The 19,413-nt window shown below is 52.0% G+C and overlaps 5 protein-coding genes across 5 annotated transcripts; 3 read left to right on the plus strand and 2 right to left on the minus strand.

The window, feature by feature from the left end:
* Positions 1-53: 53 nt before the first annotated feature.
* On the plus strand, positions 54-2,568 carry N7458_010230 (GTPase-activating protein GYP6; the record flags this gene model as incomplete). Its single annotated transcript, XM_056913612.1, has 6 exons — positions 54-76; positions 155-272; positions 328-486; positions 575-1,092; positions 1,149-1,291; positions 1,358-2,568. The coding sequence occupies 6 exons, from the start codon at positions 54-56 to the stop codon at positions 2,566-2,568; spliced, it is 2,172 nt and encodes a 723-aa protein (XP_056762461.1).
* A 1,568-nt stretch (positions 2,569-4,136) lies between these two features.
* Positions 4,137-7,864, plus strand: N7458_010231 (serine/threonine-protein kinase; the record flags this gene model as incomplete). Its single annotated transcript, XM_056913613.1, has 3 exons — positions 4,137-4,450; positions 4,537-7,514; positions 7,593-7,864. 3 exons carry the CDS (start codon positions 4,137-4,139, stop codon positions 7,862-7,864), a joined length of 3,564 nt encoding a protein of 1,187 aa, XP_056762462.1.
* A 2,449-nt stretch (positions 7,865-10,313) lies between these two features.
* On the plus strand, positions 10,314-12,506 carry N7458_010232 (F-box domain protein; the record flags this gene model as incomplete). The annotated part of the gene is made up of 1 exon (XM_056913614.1): positions 10,314-12,506. The coding sequence occupies one exon, from the start codon at positions 10,314-10,316 to the stop codon at positions 12,504-12,506; it is 2,193 nt and encodes a 730-aa protein (XP_056762463.1).
* Positions 12,507-13,587: 1,081 nt separating this feature from the next.
* On the minus strand, positions 13,588-15,288 carry N7458_010233 (uncharacterized protein; the record flags this gene model as incomplete). The annotated part of the gene is made up of 1 exon (XM_056913615.1): positions 13,588-15,288. One exon carries the CDS (start codon positions 15,286-15,288, stop codon positions 13,588-13,590), a length of 1,701 nt encoding a protein of 566 aa, XP_056762464.1.
* Positions 15,289-17,071: 1,783 nt separating this feature from the next.
* Positions 17,072-18,530, minus strand: N7458_010234 (uncharacterized protein; the record flags this gene model as incomplete). Its single annotated transcript, XM_056913616.1, has 3 exons — positions 17,072-17,861; positions 17,899-18,157; positions 18,215-18,530. The coding sequence occupies 3 exons, from the start codon at positions 18,528-18,530 to the stop codon at positions 17,072-17,074; spliced, it is 1,365 nt and encodes a 454-aa protein (XP_056762465.1).
* Positions 18,531-19,413: the final 883 nt, after the last annotated feature.

A 19,413-nucleotide genomic window follows, 5' to 3' on the forward strand; every position in this document is an offset into this window, starting at 1 on the left:
TCCCCTCACCTTACCTCCTCTCCACAATTCCCTTCAAACTACCAGCTTGTGAAATGCGAACCCTTGAGGAGACAAGGTATTTGTCCATCCAGGAAGAGCATGGTGAAGGGGTGAAATTTGACGGAAGCTGACACGCTCTTCTCTACTTGTCCAGGAAGAGATGGGAGACATTGTTCCTTGGGCGTGACACCCCCTCTGACCTGCGGGCAGCATTGCGTGCGGAGCAAGGAGGAAAGGTGTGCACCGATGGACTGAGATCGATATGCTGGAAGGTCCGTGGATTAAAGTACCGCTTGGATATAAGTTCAACACTCATCCCGCCCGCAGGTGTTTTTGCTATTTGAGAGTGTCGAGCGCGAACAATGGTCCCAGAAGCTTGCCGAGTCGCGAGAGGCGTACAGCGCCTTGCGTGCCCATTTTCTGAAATATATCGAACACCCCGATGATCTGGAGTCGACAGTCGATCCGCTGGCGGACGATGAGGAGGTATGCCAGCATTCTTTTTGATGTCCACGCTAGGCTGGATGCGCTCAAGCAATGATCGGTCTGACCCAGCCTCTTGCCCAAGCACTAGTCTCCCTGGCAAACCCTCCGAAACGATGAAAAGCTACGGGCTGAAATCGTGCAAGATGTCGACCGTTGCCTCCAAGAGAATTTCTTTTTCCAGGAGCCCTCAACGAAGCAGAAGTTGACCGATGTCTTGTTTGTTTACTCGAAACTCAATCCGGACGTTGGCTATAGACAGGGCATGCACGAACTGCTGGCTCCCATTCTGTGGGTCATTGATAGGGATTCGGTTGAGCGCCCAGCTCCGGATACACCTAGTTCTACTTGTAAGGAGGATTGCCTGATGCTGGATCTCCTTGATCCCCGCTTTGTGGAGCATGACTCCTTTACGCTATTCCTCAGTGTTATGCAGACAGCTCGCACATATTACGAACATGGCGAGACAAAGTCTTCAAATGGCCAGGTGGATGTGATTCCGATTGTCAACAGGTGCCAATACCTACACCAAGAGGCCCTGACAATTATCGATCACGAATTGGCAGATCACCTTCAGACGGTGGAAGTGCTACCGCAGATCTTCTTAACGTGAGTGTATCAGAAAGCTCGACTTGCCAGATCGATGGTGCTAACTGCATGCGTAGTCGTTGGATGCGTCTGCTGTTTGAACGAGAATTTCCATTCGATGATGTCCTAGAGATGTGGGATTTACTGTTCGCACACGGGCTACGATCCGACCTGGTGGATTTTACATGCATTGCAATGCTGCTTCGCATTCGCTGGGAATGTAGGTATCTTGCCTGTGATGAAGAACCTCTACTTCCATTGAACCCAGCTAATCAGCTCACAATAGTACTTAAAGCCGATTACTCTGGCGCACTGTCAATGTTACTACGCTACCCACCGTCTGAACCACACTCACCGCAAGCTTTTGTGCATGATGCACTCTATCTCGAACAGAACCCGACAGCCGAGCGGGGCAGTTTTCTCATTTCAAAGTACTCGGGCAGACCCCCTGAGTCATCTAAGCGTCGCAGTCGCTCTGGAATCCGGCCGGCCATGAAGGCCCAGCTTTGGGAGGACTTCAAGGGCCGCAGCGAAAGCAGCTCACCGGGCTCCTCTCCCGCACGGAACAGTCCCAAAAGTCTGGAGGCACTTTTCCAAGACGTTTCCCAAGGCATCCAACGCCGTACCGAGTCTTGGGGAGTGGCTAAAGCAGTCCGAGGGGCCGTGACTGAAGCTCGGAAAAATATGCAGACCATGCATTACGAGCCAGGGCCTCGATTTTCCGCCGCACATCCAAAGCCAGTCTCTACCATAGCCGTCAACGGCGCGCCGCAGAGACCAACGCCCACCGAGCTCGGGTTACAAACAAAGATCGATCGGCTGGAAGAACGAAACCAAGTACTAGCGACTATCTTGAGCGAGGCCTTAAAGGATCTTCGTATGCAGCTAGACACGGTGAAGGACATGGATGCAAGTGTCAACGATACGGTCAAGCATGCCCTCGATCGAGTACAATCCGTGCAGAGCTGCCTCGAGGACTCTATGCTCCCACCTCTAATAGGGTCTGCCTCTCATCCCGCTACTGTAGATCCGGTAGCATCTCAATCGGCGCCATTGGTCTCAAAGACTGCCAACGATCTCAACCCGTCAGAAGTGGCCGAAAAGCAGGATCAGCAAGACGTACGACCATCCCGTCTCACGGATGCCCCCGGCGCGAACATGAATAGTGGGACTGCGAAAGCTCTCGGTATCGCCACGAATACTGTGACGACCACCGAGGGGCATGCCGATGCTGTGCGGGAAGGCCCCCGGACAGCAGTGCGACCATCCCTATCGGATGCAGGGTTCTCCTGGATGTTGGGAGGCAACCGGAATCTTTCAACCTTTGTCAGCCCGGCCTCAGTGCCTCCGGAGCAGACGCGACATCAGGAACAACCTCGCAGCAAAGGCAGCAGTCCTCTATTCGGCAACCATGGGGATGAGCACCCCCGGGCAGACGAAGTCGAGCACGACGAACTGGCCCTGCACAGTTTGTCTGGTACTCGAGGGCCGCTGTAAGGGGGTGGCGGTGGGGTCAGAATAATCCCGGTCCAGATCGCATTATGCACGTGGAGATGAGGCGCACTGCAAGATGCAGGATTTTGATTCAATGGTTTGTGCTTGCCTTTATTGAAACCGCCATCCATACTGGCTATGGTCAGGGTGATATCGGTGGGGGAGGGAAGTAGAACTGGAGATCCACCGGAGGAACAGCTTTCGGATCTGTCGGCGCAGAACAGAGCCATCGAAAATGGTCCTCGTTGGACGAAGCCCTCCCTTCCAGTCCCAGTAAATCTCATTCACTGTCAGTGGACGTGGGAGTGGGGAAGAGGAATGTGCACTGCACCAGTGCGTTGTATGGATACTTCTAGCCCGAAAGACTTAATGTGCTGCCCCGAATCGAGTCTCCTGAGTGGTTTCTCTCGCGTCTAACTAGTTGGGATTCTCCATAGTTTCCCCTCTTCGGAAACCTTGGAACGAGCCGTTGAGAGTACTGTAGTCGTGGTAGTTTTCAATTACTATTGTCCTATTGTATACTTCCCTAGTATGTATACCGTGTAATAACTATAACAACTCCGTCAGGAACTGGCTTGACCAGGAAGAAAACAAAAACCATACGAAGCATATCCCACATGGCGGCCCAACTACCGTGCCGATCGGTCGATCAGAATTCCCGTCATTCTTCTTATTCTTACGTCCACAGTCTCGGGGTTCTGGACCGGAGGACAACAGAGAAGGAGGGGAACAATCGAAGGATCCGATGTGAAAAAAAGACTAACCTTCTCCAACCACCACCTTCCTCCAATCCGCCAACCCTCCAACCTCCAACCACCAACCCAGCCAGACCAAACGAGCACGCCTATTACATCACCCGCACCCCTCCCCTTTCAGAGACTACGCCTCTACTCCCCACCAAACCCCGCCGGGCTTTCCCTTTTTTCTCTTCTCTTCTCTTCCTCGTCTTCTTGCCTCGAAATTCAACTTCACCATCCCGCGTGCTTTGCCCGCGACGCCACATATGCCGGGCGCGTTTCGAGGCAGCTGCCCTCTCCTCCTCCCGGTCGCTGCCCGCTGACTCGAGCGGATGACCGTTCCCGCCTTTCCTTGAATCCCATGTCGCATTCGACTCGACACTCCCTTTAAGCCGCATTCCTTGTTCTTTTACATCCTACCACCCCCCTGCCGGTCACTAGTCGTGAGGACTAGGGAGCACAGAAAGAGAGTGAGAGAACACACCTCCCTCCCCCCAACGCCCAGAAGGATGGGGTCAGCACACAATCCCGATGGTAAGTCATACGCACATGCTTGCCCCAACCCTGTCCGCGTTCTGGTTTTCACATGCCACGGGCCACACCGTCCAACAAGGTGATGGTAAGTTGGGGACGAGCTCCAGAAAAGGGAAAGGACAAGATGCGCCTGGCCCATCCCGGCGTCGGGGCCCAAATCAAGAGTCGACACCCAAGGTCATGACGGTAGTGCAAACATTCCCAGGTCTCGGAAACCAGGACTACGCATGATATCTTCACGAGTCTGTCAAGTACCTCAGCAGCTCCAAAAAAGTCCTTTGAGCACGCTATTCCTGGAGGATGCCTCTGACGAAGATCAACGGCCCCTCCGACCCCTTCCCGCCATCACTTGAGACGATCACATTTTCAACATGGCCCGTGGAATGGAACTCCAGACACGCGCCGATTGAGTTGAAAAGAAATGAAACAGCGGTGCAGAATGCTGATCCCAATGCTCCCATAGGCGAACCGAGTCCTCTGTCGTCTCCCTTGGGGCCCCTCTCCGAATCTCCCGAGTCCGAGTCGTCGGGCTTTCAAGATATTTCCTTGCCGACCCACCAGCCCTTGAGAGGTTCGGTAGACAGTCTTTCCTCGGGATATGAATCCCTTACAAGGTCTGTGATCCATTCACTATTCTCTCACTCACGGTCTCGTCTAGGTCCAGTTCAAGAAGCTGACGGATTCACCGCATTTCCACCAGATCCCCGCTATTCGAGAGTGATCATGGACTCGGTCCATCCGGGCTGGATCGTATTCGCCAGCAACCATCGCGAGTTCTGACCCTTCCAAACCTATCGACCTCGTCCCTAGCTCCCATGGCGACCGCGTCGACCCGTCCTACTCCCTCGACTCGCTCGAGCTCTTCGTCTCGAGCCCATACCGGCCATATGTCAATGAGCCAGAACTTTAGTGATCTGGAGGACCTACACCGATTTCCGTTAGAATCCCTGCATTCCTTTTCCTTCGCTCAACAGTCAGAGGAGCTGCTACACAGTCGACAAAACCTTTTGAAGAGATCGATCGACTTCATGCGCGACCGCATGGGATGGGCGGCCAGCAACCAGGCTATCGCGAATGCACAGGCCAACATGAGTGGCGATGCGGATATCCAGGGTATGATGGATCTCTTGGCTCGGGCCCAGGTTCTGGATGAGGATAATGCTGCACACCCGCGAGGTCCGACAACGGGACCTGCGGATGTGAATGGCGACAACATCTTCGAGAGGGCCTTTTCGGATCGTGGTCCATCTCCCATCAGCACCCGAGATGCATCTCAGGAACTTTCCCTCCCTCCAGGATCCCAGGCAACTTCCGAAAGCTCCCAACTTCTGAGCCCAGTCCCCAGTGATCGTATCCCGCATTCCCGGAAGGATCTCTATTCGGCACCCTCATCCAGGCGCGTAAGCTTAAAACGTACATACACGGACCTCACCGCTGCCTCACTCAAAAGCAAGCTGATGGACACTCTAGCGCAACCATATGCCTCGACGGATCCTTTCGCCACCTTGGCTTCCTCTACCACTGGATTGGGTCTTTCCATTCCCTCGGCCTTGCATACCCATAGCAGCAAATGGACCCCCGTTTCGCAGGCCGTTTTCCGAACCGAAGCCAAAGCACCATGGACAATCCTCGCGGCCAACGATCTCTCATGTCTCATCTTCGGGGTCACTCAATCCGAGGTCCGTCGACTCAGTATTCTGGAGGTCGTACAGAAAGAGCACAGGCAGTGGCTTGAGGCCAAGCTTCGGGACCCTAGCACCGATGCCGCTGCCCGAACGCCACTTCAGCCGGAGAGACCCAACATCCGTGCGGTGAACCCCAAGTTCCGAGGACTCGGAAATGGAGTGACGGCCCAATTGCTCAGTAAACCTTCCTCCCGCGAAAAGTCTCGGAGAGCCCAAACAGATGATGGATACGGCTCCAGTACGAGAAACAATCGCAATGTGAACCACCCGGCCAACAAATCGCGGGGTGTCTTGCTATGTGGCGATGTCGTGCCTATTCAGAAGCGCAATGGTGCTAAAGGGTCCGCAAGCATTTGGGTGATGGAGAAGCGCGGTGGTCTTATCTGGGTGTTGGAGGAGATCACAGAGAACATTGCCTCTGTCCGCTGTGATGATTCCTGGAATGTGGTTGAAGCTAAGGGCGACCTCGATAAGATTTGGGGCTCACATGTAGTTCGTACGGGCCAGCCTCTTACCGAACTTTTACCCCGTTTGCCGTCCGAGTCCCTCGAAACTTCTCCCGAGAAGGGCCTAGACAGAATTGTCGCACTGAAGCATTTTGCCGCTCGCACCGCCGCTGGGGTATGCATCCCAGTGACTATTGGGAGGGTGGATGAAGGTCGAACCTTGCAGGTGTCGAGTTTCCCCCATGTTGCAGGCATGATGGTGCTTTCATCCTCCACGTTGAACGTGATCAGCTCAAATTCCGTGTTCTCTTCAGCTTTGTTCGGCCAAGAACGCCCCGAAGGCCGCCACATTACGGAGTTGGTGCCAGGATTCGACGAGATTTTGGATGTGTTAACCGAGGAGGACAACGTGCCATTGGTGGATGGTATTGTGATTCCTGAACACAGCTTTCGCCGGGCGCGTACACTGTCTATTCTTCGCGACGGCAAAGGAAATGCGGCATCTGTCTTTACGGAGCCTAGTGGCTTGCTGGCCAAACATCGGGATGGATCCACGATCGTTGTCGACGTGCAACTGCGCGTGGTCAAGAGCAGCACATTCTTCTCCAAGGAACAAGTGGAGAGGCTCGAGGAGCGCTCAAGCGACTCGGATGATAGCGACGATACTATTGCCGTGACTGAGCTTGTCTATGCCTTGTGGATCACATACTCGCGACAGATCCATGCTGCTGGCTCGGCAGCCAATTTGTCACCCTCCACGCAACCTATATCGAATATTACTTCCCCCTCGTCAGGTGCAACCCTCGCCTCGGAACAACCCTCTACTGCTGCCACCACCACCAGGGAACCCCCCGATGTCAGCAAGAACTCGGTCGAGGTTCAGTCGCCAAGCTCCACGCTCAGCCAACAGCTTAGCGAAGCCGCCTCCGAGCCCTTGACCGATCGGCCGGTGCAACTGGTTGCCGAAGTGACTGCAGCCGACGCCAAGAAAGAAACGCCCCAGAAACGAACCATCAACGACTATGTGATCCTGGAGGAAATGGGACAAGGTGCTTACGGACAGGTCAAGCTGGCACGGCTGAAGAAGCAGCAAAACAAGAAGATGGTGTTGAAGTACGTCACAAAAAGGCGGATTCTGGTGGATACATGGACTCGTGATCGACGACTAGGCACTGTGCCCTTGGAGATTCACGTTCTGGACTTCCTCCGCCGGGATGGATACAAGCACCCCAACATTGTGGAGATGGAGGGCTTCTTTGAGGATGACATCAATTATTACATCGAGATGATTCCACATGGGCTTCCCGGCATGGATTTGTTTGACTACATCGAACTTAAGGCCAACATGGACGAGTCGGAGTGTCGAAACATCTTCAAGCAGGTGGTTAGCGCTATCCATCATTTGCACACCAAGGCGCTGGTTGTTCATCGTGACATTAAGGACGAGAACGTGGTACTGGATGGAGAAGGTCGTATCAAGTTGATTGACTTTGGCAGTGCGGCCTACATCAAGAATGGGCCGTTTGATGTCTTTGTGGGGACAATCGGTGAGACTCTATCTACCCTTGTAAATTGCAGACTCTCTTCGAAAGATCTATACTGACCAAGGTTGCGTCTTTATATAGACTATGCTGCCCCCGAGGTCCTCCAGGGCAAATCCTACCGCGGCAAGGAACAGGACATCTGGGCCCTCGGCATCCTGCTGTACACGATCGTCTACAAGGAGAACCCATTCTACAATGTGGACGAAATCCTCGACCACCCACTGCGCATTCCCTTCCTACCCTTCTCTGAAGCCTGCGTCGATCTCGTTCGCAAAATGCTGGACCGCGACGTTGACAACCGTCTGACCATCACCGAAGTGCTCGAACACTCTTGGATGGTTGAAAGTGATTGAGCAACATAGAACCGACCCGACATTCCCCAGGAAAGGTCCTTTCCTCTTCCTTCCATCTCGCATCATTCACGCCCATAAATGCTCTCCTCTCCATGTCCCCCTCTTTCCTTGATGACCGAAAAAAGAAAACCACGATACCCCATGACGTTTTGATTGCTTTTGCTTGATGATGATGCGTGCTGCAGAATTGGGGAGGTTTCTTCCAGGGATCATGGTTTTTTGTTTTCTTTTCGATTATTTTCTTTTCCAACTTGGTTATTTTCAGACCCCAGACCGGGTGAGAAATGACAATGACAACGGGGTCTTCTTTTCCAAAATCATCCTTCATATCCTAACTGTCCTATTCATACTCTCATATCATGTTTCCTACACATGTCCACGGCCTCACTGATCTATTATTCTATCAACCATTTCCCTTCTCATGAGTGCGACCTTGAATTATTTGGGGAAACCTCTTTGCATGACACATACATATTTCGCTTTTTGCTCGGAGTTGCTGTATTCCCCCCACTTGTTTTGGTGGACGATGATGTACTTAGACGTGAGACGCGCATGGCAGACGGAGATCTACATATGAACCGTGGTCGGTTAGACAGTACTTGCGTCGAGTCATCATGGAATGACGACTATAGGTTTACATGCTACTTCCACATCTATTTGCTCGTACCATAACATTCATGACTTGAACATCTCAGATCTCGAAACCAACACCCGCCATTTCTCCGCATTCTTTCTCCCCTTAAGCGAATTAAGTGGGGGTCGTTCATACTTTACGGGGCAACGTGCCTTCTAGACTTCTCCGTTCGCATCTACTCCAGTACAGTACTAGTCTAGCGGCTCCGTCCTTGGCTAAATCGGTCTAGTCTCAACGGGCGTGGAATTTTAGATCCAACTGTACCGAGCGCTACCGTAGTAATGGTACAGCACTACAGTACTAGCGGTGGAGGGGGGATTTATGTACCACTTACTTGGTAGTGGGGTGATGGAGAATCGAGAGGGTGGAATTCCGGTGCGTGTGTTTAGTCTTGGAGAGTGTTTTGTATGTTTGTATGTTTGTTCCAGGGCTTGAGGATTGTTATTTGTTAGGTTTGTGGTGGTGGCGATACACGATGGAACCTTGTTCATTACAGGAATTACTTGTCGGTATTCCGTCATGATGGGCGATAGGATTCTAATATTATTCTGTTATAGTCTGTGATACTGTACTCCGTATATATACTATTATACTATACTCTATATCACTACTGTCTATATAACTGTCGTTCTAACAATGTAGACTCCCTTCGGGTGCTTTCACCATAATTAGCTGGTGGACTTAGTCCGCGGGGTTAAATCGACGGATCCACCGCGCTTGGAGCCACCCCCCCCGGCAAGGCCCCGCCCGGACACTCGAGTGATCGAGTGAGAGTCCAGTATGTCAATGGAGGAAATGGGAATTCAAGCACCGGGAGATCCAGGAACTGGTTCCTGGTTGTATTCCCAGAGAGATCCACTCGGTCAAAACAAGAACATGATCAGATCAAGGGTTTCTACGATCTACTCGACTCCTCCGAGACCGTCCCCTCGTTGGTCGTGGAGAACTCGGGGGCGTCGTCAGCCGATGAGTCGCGTGGGTACGGTCTGTGCCACGTTGGGCCTGATAAGCTGAGAAGGAAAGATCAAGAAGACGAGTGAGTCGGTTGACTTCGGCACTAGTCAAGTAAGGTTGGAGGAACGAATCGGGCGAGGACTGTCCAGTACTGGGAGTAGGCGTGCTGGAGTCCTGTCGTTGGTCAGGTCGAGAGGGCTCAGATGCAAATCTCCAGAATGGGCGGGGTACTGGAGTGGTACTTGTCGAGGGTCCGTCTTTGCTACGGACATCTAAGTCCCTCGCGAGTCTCTCGACTGGTCCATCTCGATCACGCATTCCGTTCCCGTTCTTATGGTCTTATCGGGGTCTCTTCCCCTCGACTCGGTGGTCTATCTTCCTCTCCTCCTCCCCCTCCCCCTCCTCAACTACTCTCTCCTCCTTCCATCGCACTTCCTTGATTCTCCTGCCTCGTCAGTTCCCTCGGTACTGCGCACGTCACTTGGGTTCAGTCCCGCCGGTCCAACTCGGCGAGTGCCACGGTTCGCTGGCCGTGGGCCCCCGAAAAATAAACGAATCCGACGGCCAACGACACTTCCTCCCCCACCACCGGTCTCGGGCCTCGTCTGACACTTCCTCCTCTTCTTCCAAGTCTGAGGACAGACTCACTCTCGCCGACAGTTCAGGTCTCGTGAATCAGGCAATCACCATGCTCTTCCGCTTCTAGACTGCGCAGGATTGATCAATCCCTTTTCGTTGCTCTTTTTCTTGCTTCGCCGGGTTCGGCGAGATCCCGAGCCCCATACATTCCTACCGATTACCCCGATTCCCCGTTGCCCGACCGATAACCACCTTCTCGACTCCTCCCCCCGCCGCTTCACCATGGCCACCTCTGTCCCCGACGAGATTCTCCCCTCGTCCGAGGTCTCACCGGCAAGTCCGATCTCTTCCACCGGGCAAATTCCTCTCGAAGAACCTCCCAAACTCAAGGGTCGCCAAAAATTGTTGCAGAATCTCCAGCGCATGTCGTCTAGCCCGACGCTAACCCGCCGCGGACGATCAGCATCAACGGGTTATCGGCGGGACCACAAGGCTTCCTTATCGTGTGTGTCGTTATCGTCTGCCGCATACTCGCCCTGCCTGGGCAACGGGAGTACCTCACAACTCTATGGCGGCCTCAACCCACGACCAGCCACCCCAGGCCCATCGGGGCCACTAGAGGAGTTGGAAGACAACAATGCTCGCATCCGCCTCGTGGGCACCGACACCCCGAATGCATCACGAACCGTTCCATTGCCCATCGACCTGAGACCGGTTTCGCCACGAAGCGGTACCCCATTTGAGGGCGACGTGCTATCCACAGAACTGATCTTGCCGGACGCGAAACCAGCCCGCACCATTGATTTCTGGGGTGATATGCCACGGGAGTTGCAGGTGGAGATCTTTCGCTATCTGACACCTCGCGAGATCGTGCGCTGCTCGGCCGTGTCGAAGATGTGGCATAACATGTGCTACGACGGACAATTGTGGTGCAGACTGGACGCTGCAGAATACTACTCCAAGATCCCGAGCGACGTCTTGATCAAACTCATTACATCTGGGGGACCGTTTGTTCGCGATTTGAACCTTCGAGGCTGTATTCAGCTCAAGAACAAATGGTCTTCTGATGGAGAGCGCATCTCAGACATGTGCCGGAACCTGGTCAATTTGTCGCTGGAAGGATGCATTATCGACAAGTCTTCTATGCACTACTTCCTATCGCGTAACCCGCGATTGGAGTACATCAATGTCTCGGGTCTCAAGAGCGTGACCAACTCCGCTATGAAGATTATTGCTCGATCCTGTCCACAGTTGGGGACCCTCAACGTCTCCTGGTGCAGCAATATCAACACGAAAGGACTTTTACATGTTATCCAGTCTTGTGAGCGGCTCAAGGATCTCCGCGCCGGCGAAATCCAAGGGTTTGACAACGAAGACTTTGCTCGGGCTCTTTTCGAACGCAATACCCTGGAGCGACTGATTATGAGTCGCACCGATCTGACCGATCAGAGCCTGAAGGTGTTGATGCACGGTGTGAATCCTGACATCGATGTCCTCACTGATCGCGCCGTCGTCCCGCCTCGGCGCTTCAAGCACTTGGATTTGCACCACTGCGCGGACATCACTGACGCTGGAATGAAGAGCTTGGCTCACAATGTCCCTGATCTGGAGGGCTTGCAAGTCGCACAATGCTGGGAATTGACCGATGATGCGCTTATCGACGTTATCCGTACCACCCCTAGGCTCTCGCACCTGGAGTTGGAAGATGTGGACAACCTGACGAACAACGTTCTCGTTGAACTGGCCAAGTCGCCGTGTGCTCAGAGCCTGGAGCATCTGAACATCAGCTACTGCGAAAACCTGGGTGATATGGGCATGTTGCAAATCATGAAGAACTGCCCGAAGCTGCGCTCCGTCGAGATGGACAATACCCGCGTCTCCGACTTGACTCTGATGGAAGCTAGCTTCCGGGTCCGCAAGCGGGGGTATGGCGAGGATATTCCTAGAATTGGTTTGCGACTGGTTGTCTTTGACTGCGCCAACGTCACCTGGGCTGGCATCAAGGAGGTTCTATCGAGCAATGCCTACATTCCTCGTGCGCGCAAACCTGGGACATCAGCCAATGCTATTGTGACTATCTCGCAGAGAAACTCGGATAGTGACTCTGTGACGACCACCACCTTCGTCACGCCAACGTCGTCCCCGTCGCCGTCGCCTACCCTCCCCGCAGAGATCATCCAGCTCAAGTGTTTCTACGGTTGGCAGATGACCGTTGACGAGCACACGAAGCGCGTCCTGCGTGGTGACCTCAATGCTGCCAGTCGTCTTGATCGCAAGTGGGCGGACTACATGATGGCCACTGAAGAAGCTGGTGCCGCCGGTGCGGGTGCCCGACGCCGACGTCGCCGTGCTCGTGAGGCAGAGAGACTGTACAACGCTGATGAAGACGATGATGATAGCTACGGTGTGGGTGGTATCTCTGCGCTTGGCAGTCGTCGTCGTCGCGCCCAAAGTGGCGGCTGCACGGTGATGTAAGGGTTCTTTGATAGGACCTCGTCAAATACGGTAGCTGGGCTTTACTGGTCTTCATTCCTTTTCTTTCCTTCTTCTTCACCATCGTGTTCTGAGAACCCAACGTCAGCGCTGGCTCGCTGATACGCAATCGACTTTTCCCCCCCTTCCTCTTTTCAACTTGCTACGTGATATGCACGACACGATTCCCTGAGACAACATGGGAATTTCACGACTCCTTAGAATAAGCTCCTAGCTTGTTACCCTCTCCTCTACGACTCACGATTCCCATCTCCTTCTCCTTTCCCTCCACAACCAAACAAGCAGGCGCATTCCCTCAATTTCCCATTTCTGTTTTCGTTGAACACCCATCTCCAGCGTCAAGACAGTCAAGAACCAGACCGACCTGCATTCGAATGGATGCAATTTGATTTTTTCTTTTCCACGCTATTTCCTCTTTTATCTGCCAACTTATCCCGCTCATCAGCCTTACCTAGCATATGTAGAACGGAGGATACCGGAGTTGAATCTATCTTTTTTGGTTTCCTTTTTCCTTTGACCACCTTGCTCTTGCTCTACTGGCTATCTACCGCGAAGGCCTGACCTTGACCTTTGGTGCATGACTGATTTTGAACAGGTCATGGCTGGGGCTTTTCGGTTTTTTCTTCTACACTGGTGGTTTATTTTTCTATCGTCTATCTCCTTGCACAGACTGGGTTTTATTTCTTCATTAGGTTGAATCAGAATCAGATCAAAGAACGTGAACGAAATCAAACAATTTTTTTTTTTAGATATTTTGAGTATCTGAAAATATCAAAACCATCAATACAGCCATGCACAGCGCATAGGTATGTAAATACCCCCAAGATAGCCCAAGGCAGGTACCTGGGTTATGACACCCTGGTAGACAGGGGCCATCAAATTGGAAGCACTCACAAACCTAGGCGAAAAGACACAAGACAGAAAAGAAAGGCAACTAGACCTTTGCATGGCCACGTGCAAGGATGAAAATCAAGATCGCGAGCAATGTGCAAATAACCACCAGGAAGACTAGATGTACTGACCACGCTGCATGCCGCATCCGTGCCAGCGTCCTGTGAATTGTTCAGTCTTGCAGTATGTCTTTCTCGGGTTCCTGGGAGACTTCCCTGGGAGAGAGTGGGGCGGGATAAGCGCTGAGCTGAGTGTTCTGAGCGCTGCGGAAGGCCTCGTCGTCTTCGTATTCGTTGAGGGTCTTGGTCTCGGTCTCGGTCTCGGTGGCAGTGTGGATGTGGATGGTTTCGGCGTGGTGGGTTGCGTGTTTGTTGATGGGGTGGGTTGTTAGGGCTTCGGTGGTGTCATTGGCGTGAGTGGTGGTCTTGTCGGAGGGAGCATTGTTGATATCGGCTGTGCTGCTGAGGACATGACTGCTTGAACTGACAGCTGTTGTCTGGGTGGCAGCGTCTTGATAGACAGCTTCAGTAAGCACAGCGTTAGGAGTATTCTTGGTATCTGCGACGTGTTTGACAGTGATGGTGGTTGTGGCCTCGCTGTTACACTCGACGGCGAGAGAACTACTCGGGGATCCGGATAGCTCGTGAGTCTCCTGATCGCTAAGGAAAGACGTGAGCGAAGTGACACGGTCTGCAGCATTCGTAGCCTTGAAGTTCTTGGAAGACTTCACACCCAGGTCACTGGTCTGAGGCTGGCTCTCAGTCTTGTCGGAGGCAGCAACATCTTTCTTGAGTTTCTTTCTCGGGTGCTCCTCAACGATATCACCAGCCTCAGCACTCTCCTCTGAAGACAAGACGAACGAGCCATCGTCACGACCATCTTCATCCTCGTCCATGCCGCTCATCGGCTCCGTAGCCTCCGAGTCCTCTTCCTCAGTATCACTACTGTCATCAGAGTGAATAGCCGCGGGATTCTCCTCATTAGCATAGGGTCTTTTCAACGAGGCATCGTAATCGAAATCATGGACCCCATGAGTCGACAACGTGCGCCGTCCAATCTCAACACCCTTACCACTAGCAAGCGTGTTCGGTCCACAGCGCACATGGTACCCGTCAACCTGATAGATAGGAGCCAGAATGAATCCCTTAGACGGAGTCTTAGGCACAACGGACATCAGATAATGAGCCGTACACACCACGTCACGCGCAGTGTCGACCTTTTCCCATTTTCGCTCCACATCCTTCGCGCTCTTGGGGACGTGCAGGTGCATCTGGCGGGTCACAGTGCGAGGAAGACTCACAGCCGAACCAGGCGCCACGACAGGACCAATCGTCCACATCGGATATCCCACCGTGACCCTGTGTTCCTTCTTGTTCAGGAGCCAGCCCACCCACTGGGCATGCTCGCGTCCACAGAGAATGTAATAGCCCTTGAAGACAGGGAAGAAGGGCAGCCCGTGAGCCCAGACAATCGGCGAGACACCCGACGGAACGCGTTGCTCGCGAATATCCCCGCGATCATTGAAGTCGTACGGATAGTTGGCACCTCGCTCGCTGGCCTTCAAGAACTTGGTCGCCAGGTAGACCAGTTCGTCACTGAGACGGGTGAACTTGGGTGGCCAGATGAGTTTGCCGGTACCGTCTTTGCCGTCGACTCGGTCCACGGTTGTGACGAGCTTGAATTTGGCTTTGTCGCCCTCGGAGAAGGACTCGCGACCTTCGCCGTCTTCTGGTTTCCAGAGCACGTCGGGTGTCTGGTGGTTGTGTTCTGTTAGGATAATGGCGCATGCGTTTTGGCGCTGGGCGAGCTCGTTGGTGAAGTTGATGCTGTTGGCCCTGGTGCAGGCCATCGAGCCCTCTTTGAGGACGGTCATGGTGATTGTGTTTGGTGTGGTGTTGAGAGAGTCTGGACGGTATGAGGGTGAAGGAGAGAGAAGTTGTATGTTTTGGAGTTGGCTTGGGGAGGTTGGAGAAGGAAGGTCTGAGAGGGACAATGAGAAGGTTGAGAATGGATGGGAAAGATGTGGATGTTTGGAGAAGAGGGAGAGGGAGGGACTGAGAGATGGGATTCAGAGGTGAGAAAGATGAATGGCAAAGAGATATCTTGTGGGTTCGCAGATGGCTGATGGCTGCAAACCCCGAGATAGGCGTTGGGGGTGAAAGTAAGAGCTATAATTCGAGGGACAAAGATGAGCCTTGAATGGATCTTGAGGATGAAAATATTGCTGAGAAGCTGAGAGGAGCTGTGAGATGGGAGTTAGTTGATGGAAATGGCAGAAATGTGAAGCTTGGTGGTGGTGTTGCTAGAGAGTGGGAGAGGGTGCGGGTGAGCAGGCCAAAGGATACGCGTGAGGCGTATCAAAACAGACGGACCTTTGTGTATCGAAGCTGGAATTGTGACAGTGGGAAATAAGGAAGAGGGGAGAGAGTGAGAGAAGATTAAATGCTTCGAAATCGAAGCAGAGATAACATGAGGGTACTTACTCGAAGGGTGTTGCCAGAAGTTCGAGAGTGTGTATCCTCGAAGACGAGATGTAGAAGGGTGGCGAAGAAGAAAAGCAGGGAGACAGGGCGTCTCAAGGTCTCATGTAATGATATTTATATCATAGAACGTGAAAATTCAAATCTCAGTGTGCAGTTGCTTACGCCTCGAGGCTCTCGATCAGTCCGAGTGAATAGACTTTGGTCAAAGGAAACATTAGCTGAACGCCAATATGTCCACACTGGTTGCTTCACCACAGAGACTGCAGCCTTCTGTTCCTATCAAGCTCGCCAACCCCCGAGCTTTGTGTAGACATTCTTGTCGAAACTTTTTCCACTTGGTGTTCATATATATAGGTATGCTTTTCTCACTATCATCTTAGTCCAAATAATATCGAACCCTTATTTTGCGACCAAGATACTGTAAAATGAAAGATAAATAGTACACGAGTTCTATCATGTCCAGTATTATGAGAGCAAATACCGTCATAGTCTTAACCGTAAACTATCTCCCGAGAATTCAGTACCAGACATTGTGAAAATCACAAAACAAACCTTAGATATAAATTGCAGATAGAGCTCTGGCAGCTTGTTCCTGAAGAACCTAGAAGCAGACTTGAATTTTCTATGGGGAGTTGATCAAGTATCGCAGTTAGAAGGTATCCCACAGGAAAGATATTGGAAGATAACTTAATTGTTAATTTAGCGACTAAGGTATGTACTAACTGAATTCAACAAATGGAGCTTCTGGCTAACTACATGACTAGGTACCTATCTGCCCAGCAGATACCTACGCGAAATATATAGGATTCTTGGCGTACCGGAATCGGATTGCATTCCAAAAAGATTCATCTTGACATTGTCTTATCCAGCTCACTGTTCTATCTTGCCATGCGTACTACGACGTACTCTTACTTGGCGGCGTCCAGCCGCCTTTTATAGACGCAGTGTCAGATTACACGAAACTGATGCGGACTTGAAACTTCATATATTATTTTCTGTCGATTAACATAGAGGAATATGGACTGTACGACTGGAACCAGCCTTTTTCAAGAAACGCAAAGAATGTAGACGATCTCTTAGTCAAGCCCATAGCCAAGCAAGGGTAAACTGTTCCACAGGCAATGTATGGAAACAAATTGAAAGGTAGATCGGGATATATGTATGCACTGACAACTAATTCGACCTAAGCGCATCATTCACTGCCTGGGCAATGTGCCAGTTTGCCCGTGTCTTAGGGTGAAACATCTTGGTGTACGAGACACCAAGCTCAGCGATAAGGACGCTTCCATCGTCGAGCACCGTGACGAGGACATTAGAGCCCTCGCCGCTGAGATAGTCACTAGCCGTGATCGTGCGGTTGGAAATCCCCTTTGCAGCGTCACAAATAAAGTCGGAGCCCCAGCCACCTTCGAACAACGGGGTGCTATCATCACACGTGGCGCTGTTATACAGTTGAAGCTGCCAGTCCGAGGGCGCGCCAGCACCGGCACTAAGGAGACGGATCGGAGAGCCAGGAACATCATCCGGGCCCTTCTCATAGAAGAATGACACAGCAGCCTGTGCACTGCCCTTGAGTGGCTCTTCGACGCCCTTTTCACAGAATCGATGGCCCTCGTAGATGGTGCCCAGATCTTCGGGTGAGACGAAGACCACGGCAGGATACGGCAGCCCCGCGTTGTAGCGTCGAATGGCAAAATTAAGCTGCGTGTTGACCTGCGCGGAGAGCTCGTTCAACTGATTCCGGAGCTCTTGGGTGAGATACTCGCCCGCATACCACCACTCATGGAACCAGCACGAGTCGCAAGTACTATCTACCACACTGAAGAACCGCGGGTATCCGGTCCAATAGACCACCAAGCGTTTCTGAGCATTGGCCTTGGCCCGAATCTTGTCCATGACCTCGAACACATAGTTTGAAATCAGCTGTTTGCCGTCTAGAATGCTCTTTGCATTCGCGATGTCGCTTTGACAATTGTCGCGGCTCTTATAGCCCATAATACAGTGGGCGACGATCCAGGTCGTTGCCGGTGAAGGAAAGAGTGCCGAGGTCGGACGAGGTGGGTTGCCAGTTATCAAGCTGCTTCGTGGCTTCGTCGTCGATGAACTGTTGAGCTGTCTCGCCACTGCAAGCCAGCAATTGAGAATTTGTGTTCACATCTTGCGAAAACTGGATAATGTCGTTGAGAATCGCTGGATAACCCCCTGTACCCCGAGCACAACCAGATGTCGTGTCGTAGGGCTTCCCAGCGCCAATTCCAGCTGCATATGAATCCCCAAAAGATACCCAGCCCTCTTTTATCGGTTACGGGGCGGTACTTCGGTTAATCGGAGCGGAGCTGTCGAGGTAGGTGGCGATGGTCGTCCACCAGGGATAGCCGGTGGCCTGGAGATAGTCGGCGGCAAGCAGGATGTCGTTGTACGTATTACTGATCGCGGGCGTGAGAATCTCGACGGAGCCTATGGTCACTATATGATTTAACAACGAGTTACCCACGTAGAATATGTTGATTAGGCGCTGCTGGCAAGAGTTTGTGTTCACACACGACTCGTCGTAGTTTTGGAACCACGAATACAGGCCCGCGCCGTCGATGAAGATCGAGTCACTCCATTGGATAATAATCGACCACACCATATTGCAACTCGTCGTATCGGATCCACACATATCAAACACTGGGTCTCCTACCCAGAGTGGAGTCGTGAACGGCGCCGGGGCCTGGGTTTCGGGCGAAGATGAAGACGGACTTTTGCTGCTAGTAGTATTCAAGCGCTAGAAAGTTATGTGTTTGTATTTAGGCTGAACTAAAGGACCCCAGGCCCACATGCACTATGGGAGAAGAGAAGGCTAACTAACTTAATAACAAGTGCTTATTAACATCCGAGGTCGAATGAAGCATAACGAGTCTTGTTCCCGAAGTCCCTGGGTAACAATCATATTACAGTCTACTACGTACGGATGAGCAGGGTGCAGCCTACAACCGTGTATTGGACATTGGTGCTGGGCACTTGGCCACGGGTGTTCGGCAGTGAGATAAGTCCACCTACAGGTGATTCCATTATGTATCGGAGAAAGTATTTAAGTTGGAAAGGCAGAAAACCTAGTGTAGAAGCCTGGTGAGCCGGTCGATCAAGGATAGGAATTCAAGGTAAGAATGTACCACGGATTTCCATATAGTCATCTCTAAGACATTTCCAATTCTTATAGCCGCTCGTTCAGGAGTCGCCTTTCTATGTCCTCGGAGACATTGAAGATGTTCCAACCCGAGTAGTTAGAATCATCGATATATCTCCCTAGTACCTTTCAACAGAAGAAAGTCGATGAAAAAGTTATCCCATGGAAAGATTTGCTTATAAGCTAGGTATTCTTGATATCTATCAAGAGGGCAATAAGGCTATCCTTTATATCCTCTACCGCTTGCGTAGTGGAAGTGCTGTCACTCGTTAGTTTGGTCATTATGAACCAAAATAACATTAGTAGACAGCTCTTAAATAGAAAGCAAAGGGTAAACTCAATATAG

The sequence above is a fragment of the Penicillium daleae genome (assembly GCF_028827525.1).
Source record: "Penicillium daleae strain IBT 16125 chromosome Unknown utg000008l_segment0_segment0, whole genome shotgun sequence".
In the NCBI taxonomy this organism is placed as follows: domain Eukaryota; kingdom Fungi; phylum Ascomycota; class Eurotiomycetes; order Eurotiales; family Aspergillaceae; genus Penicillium; species Penicillium daleae.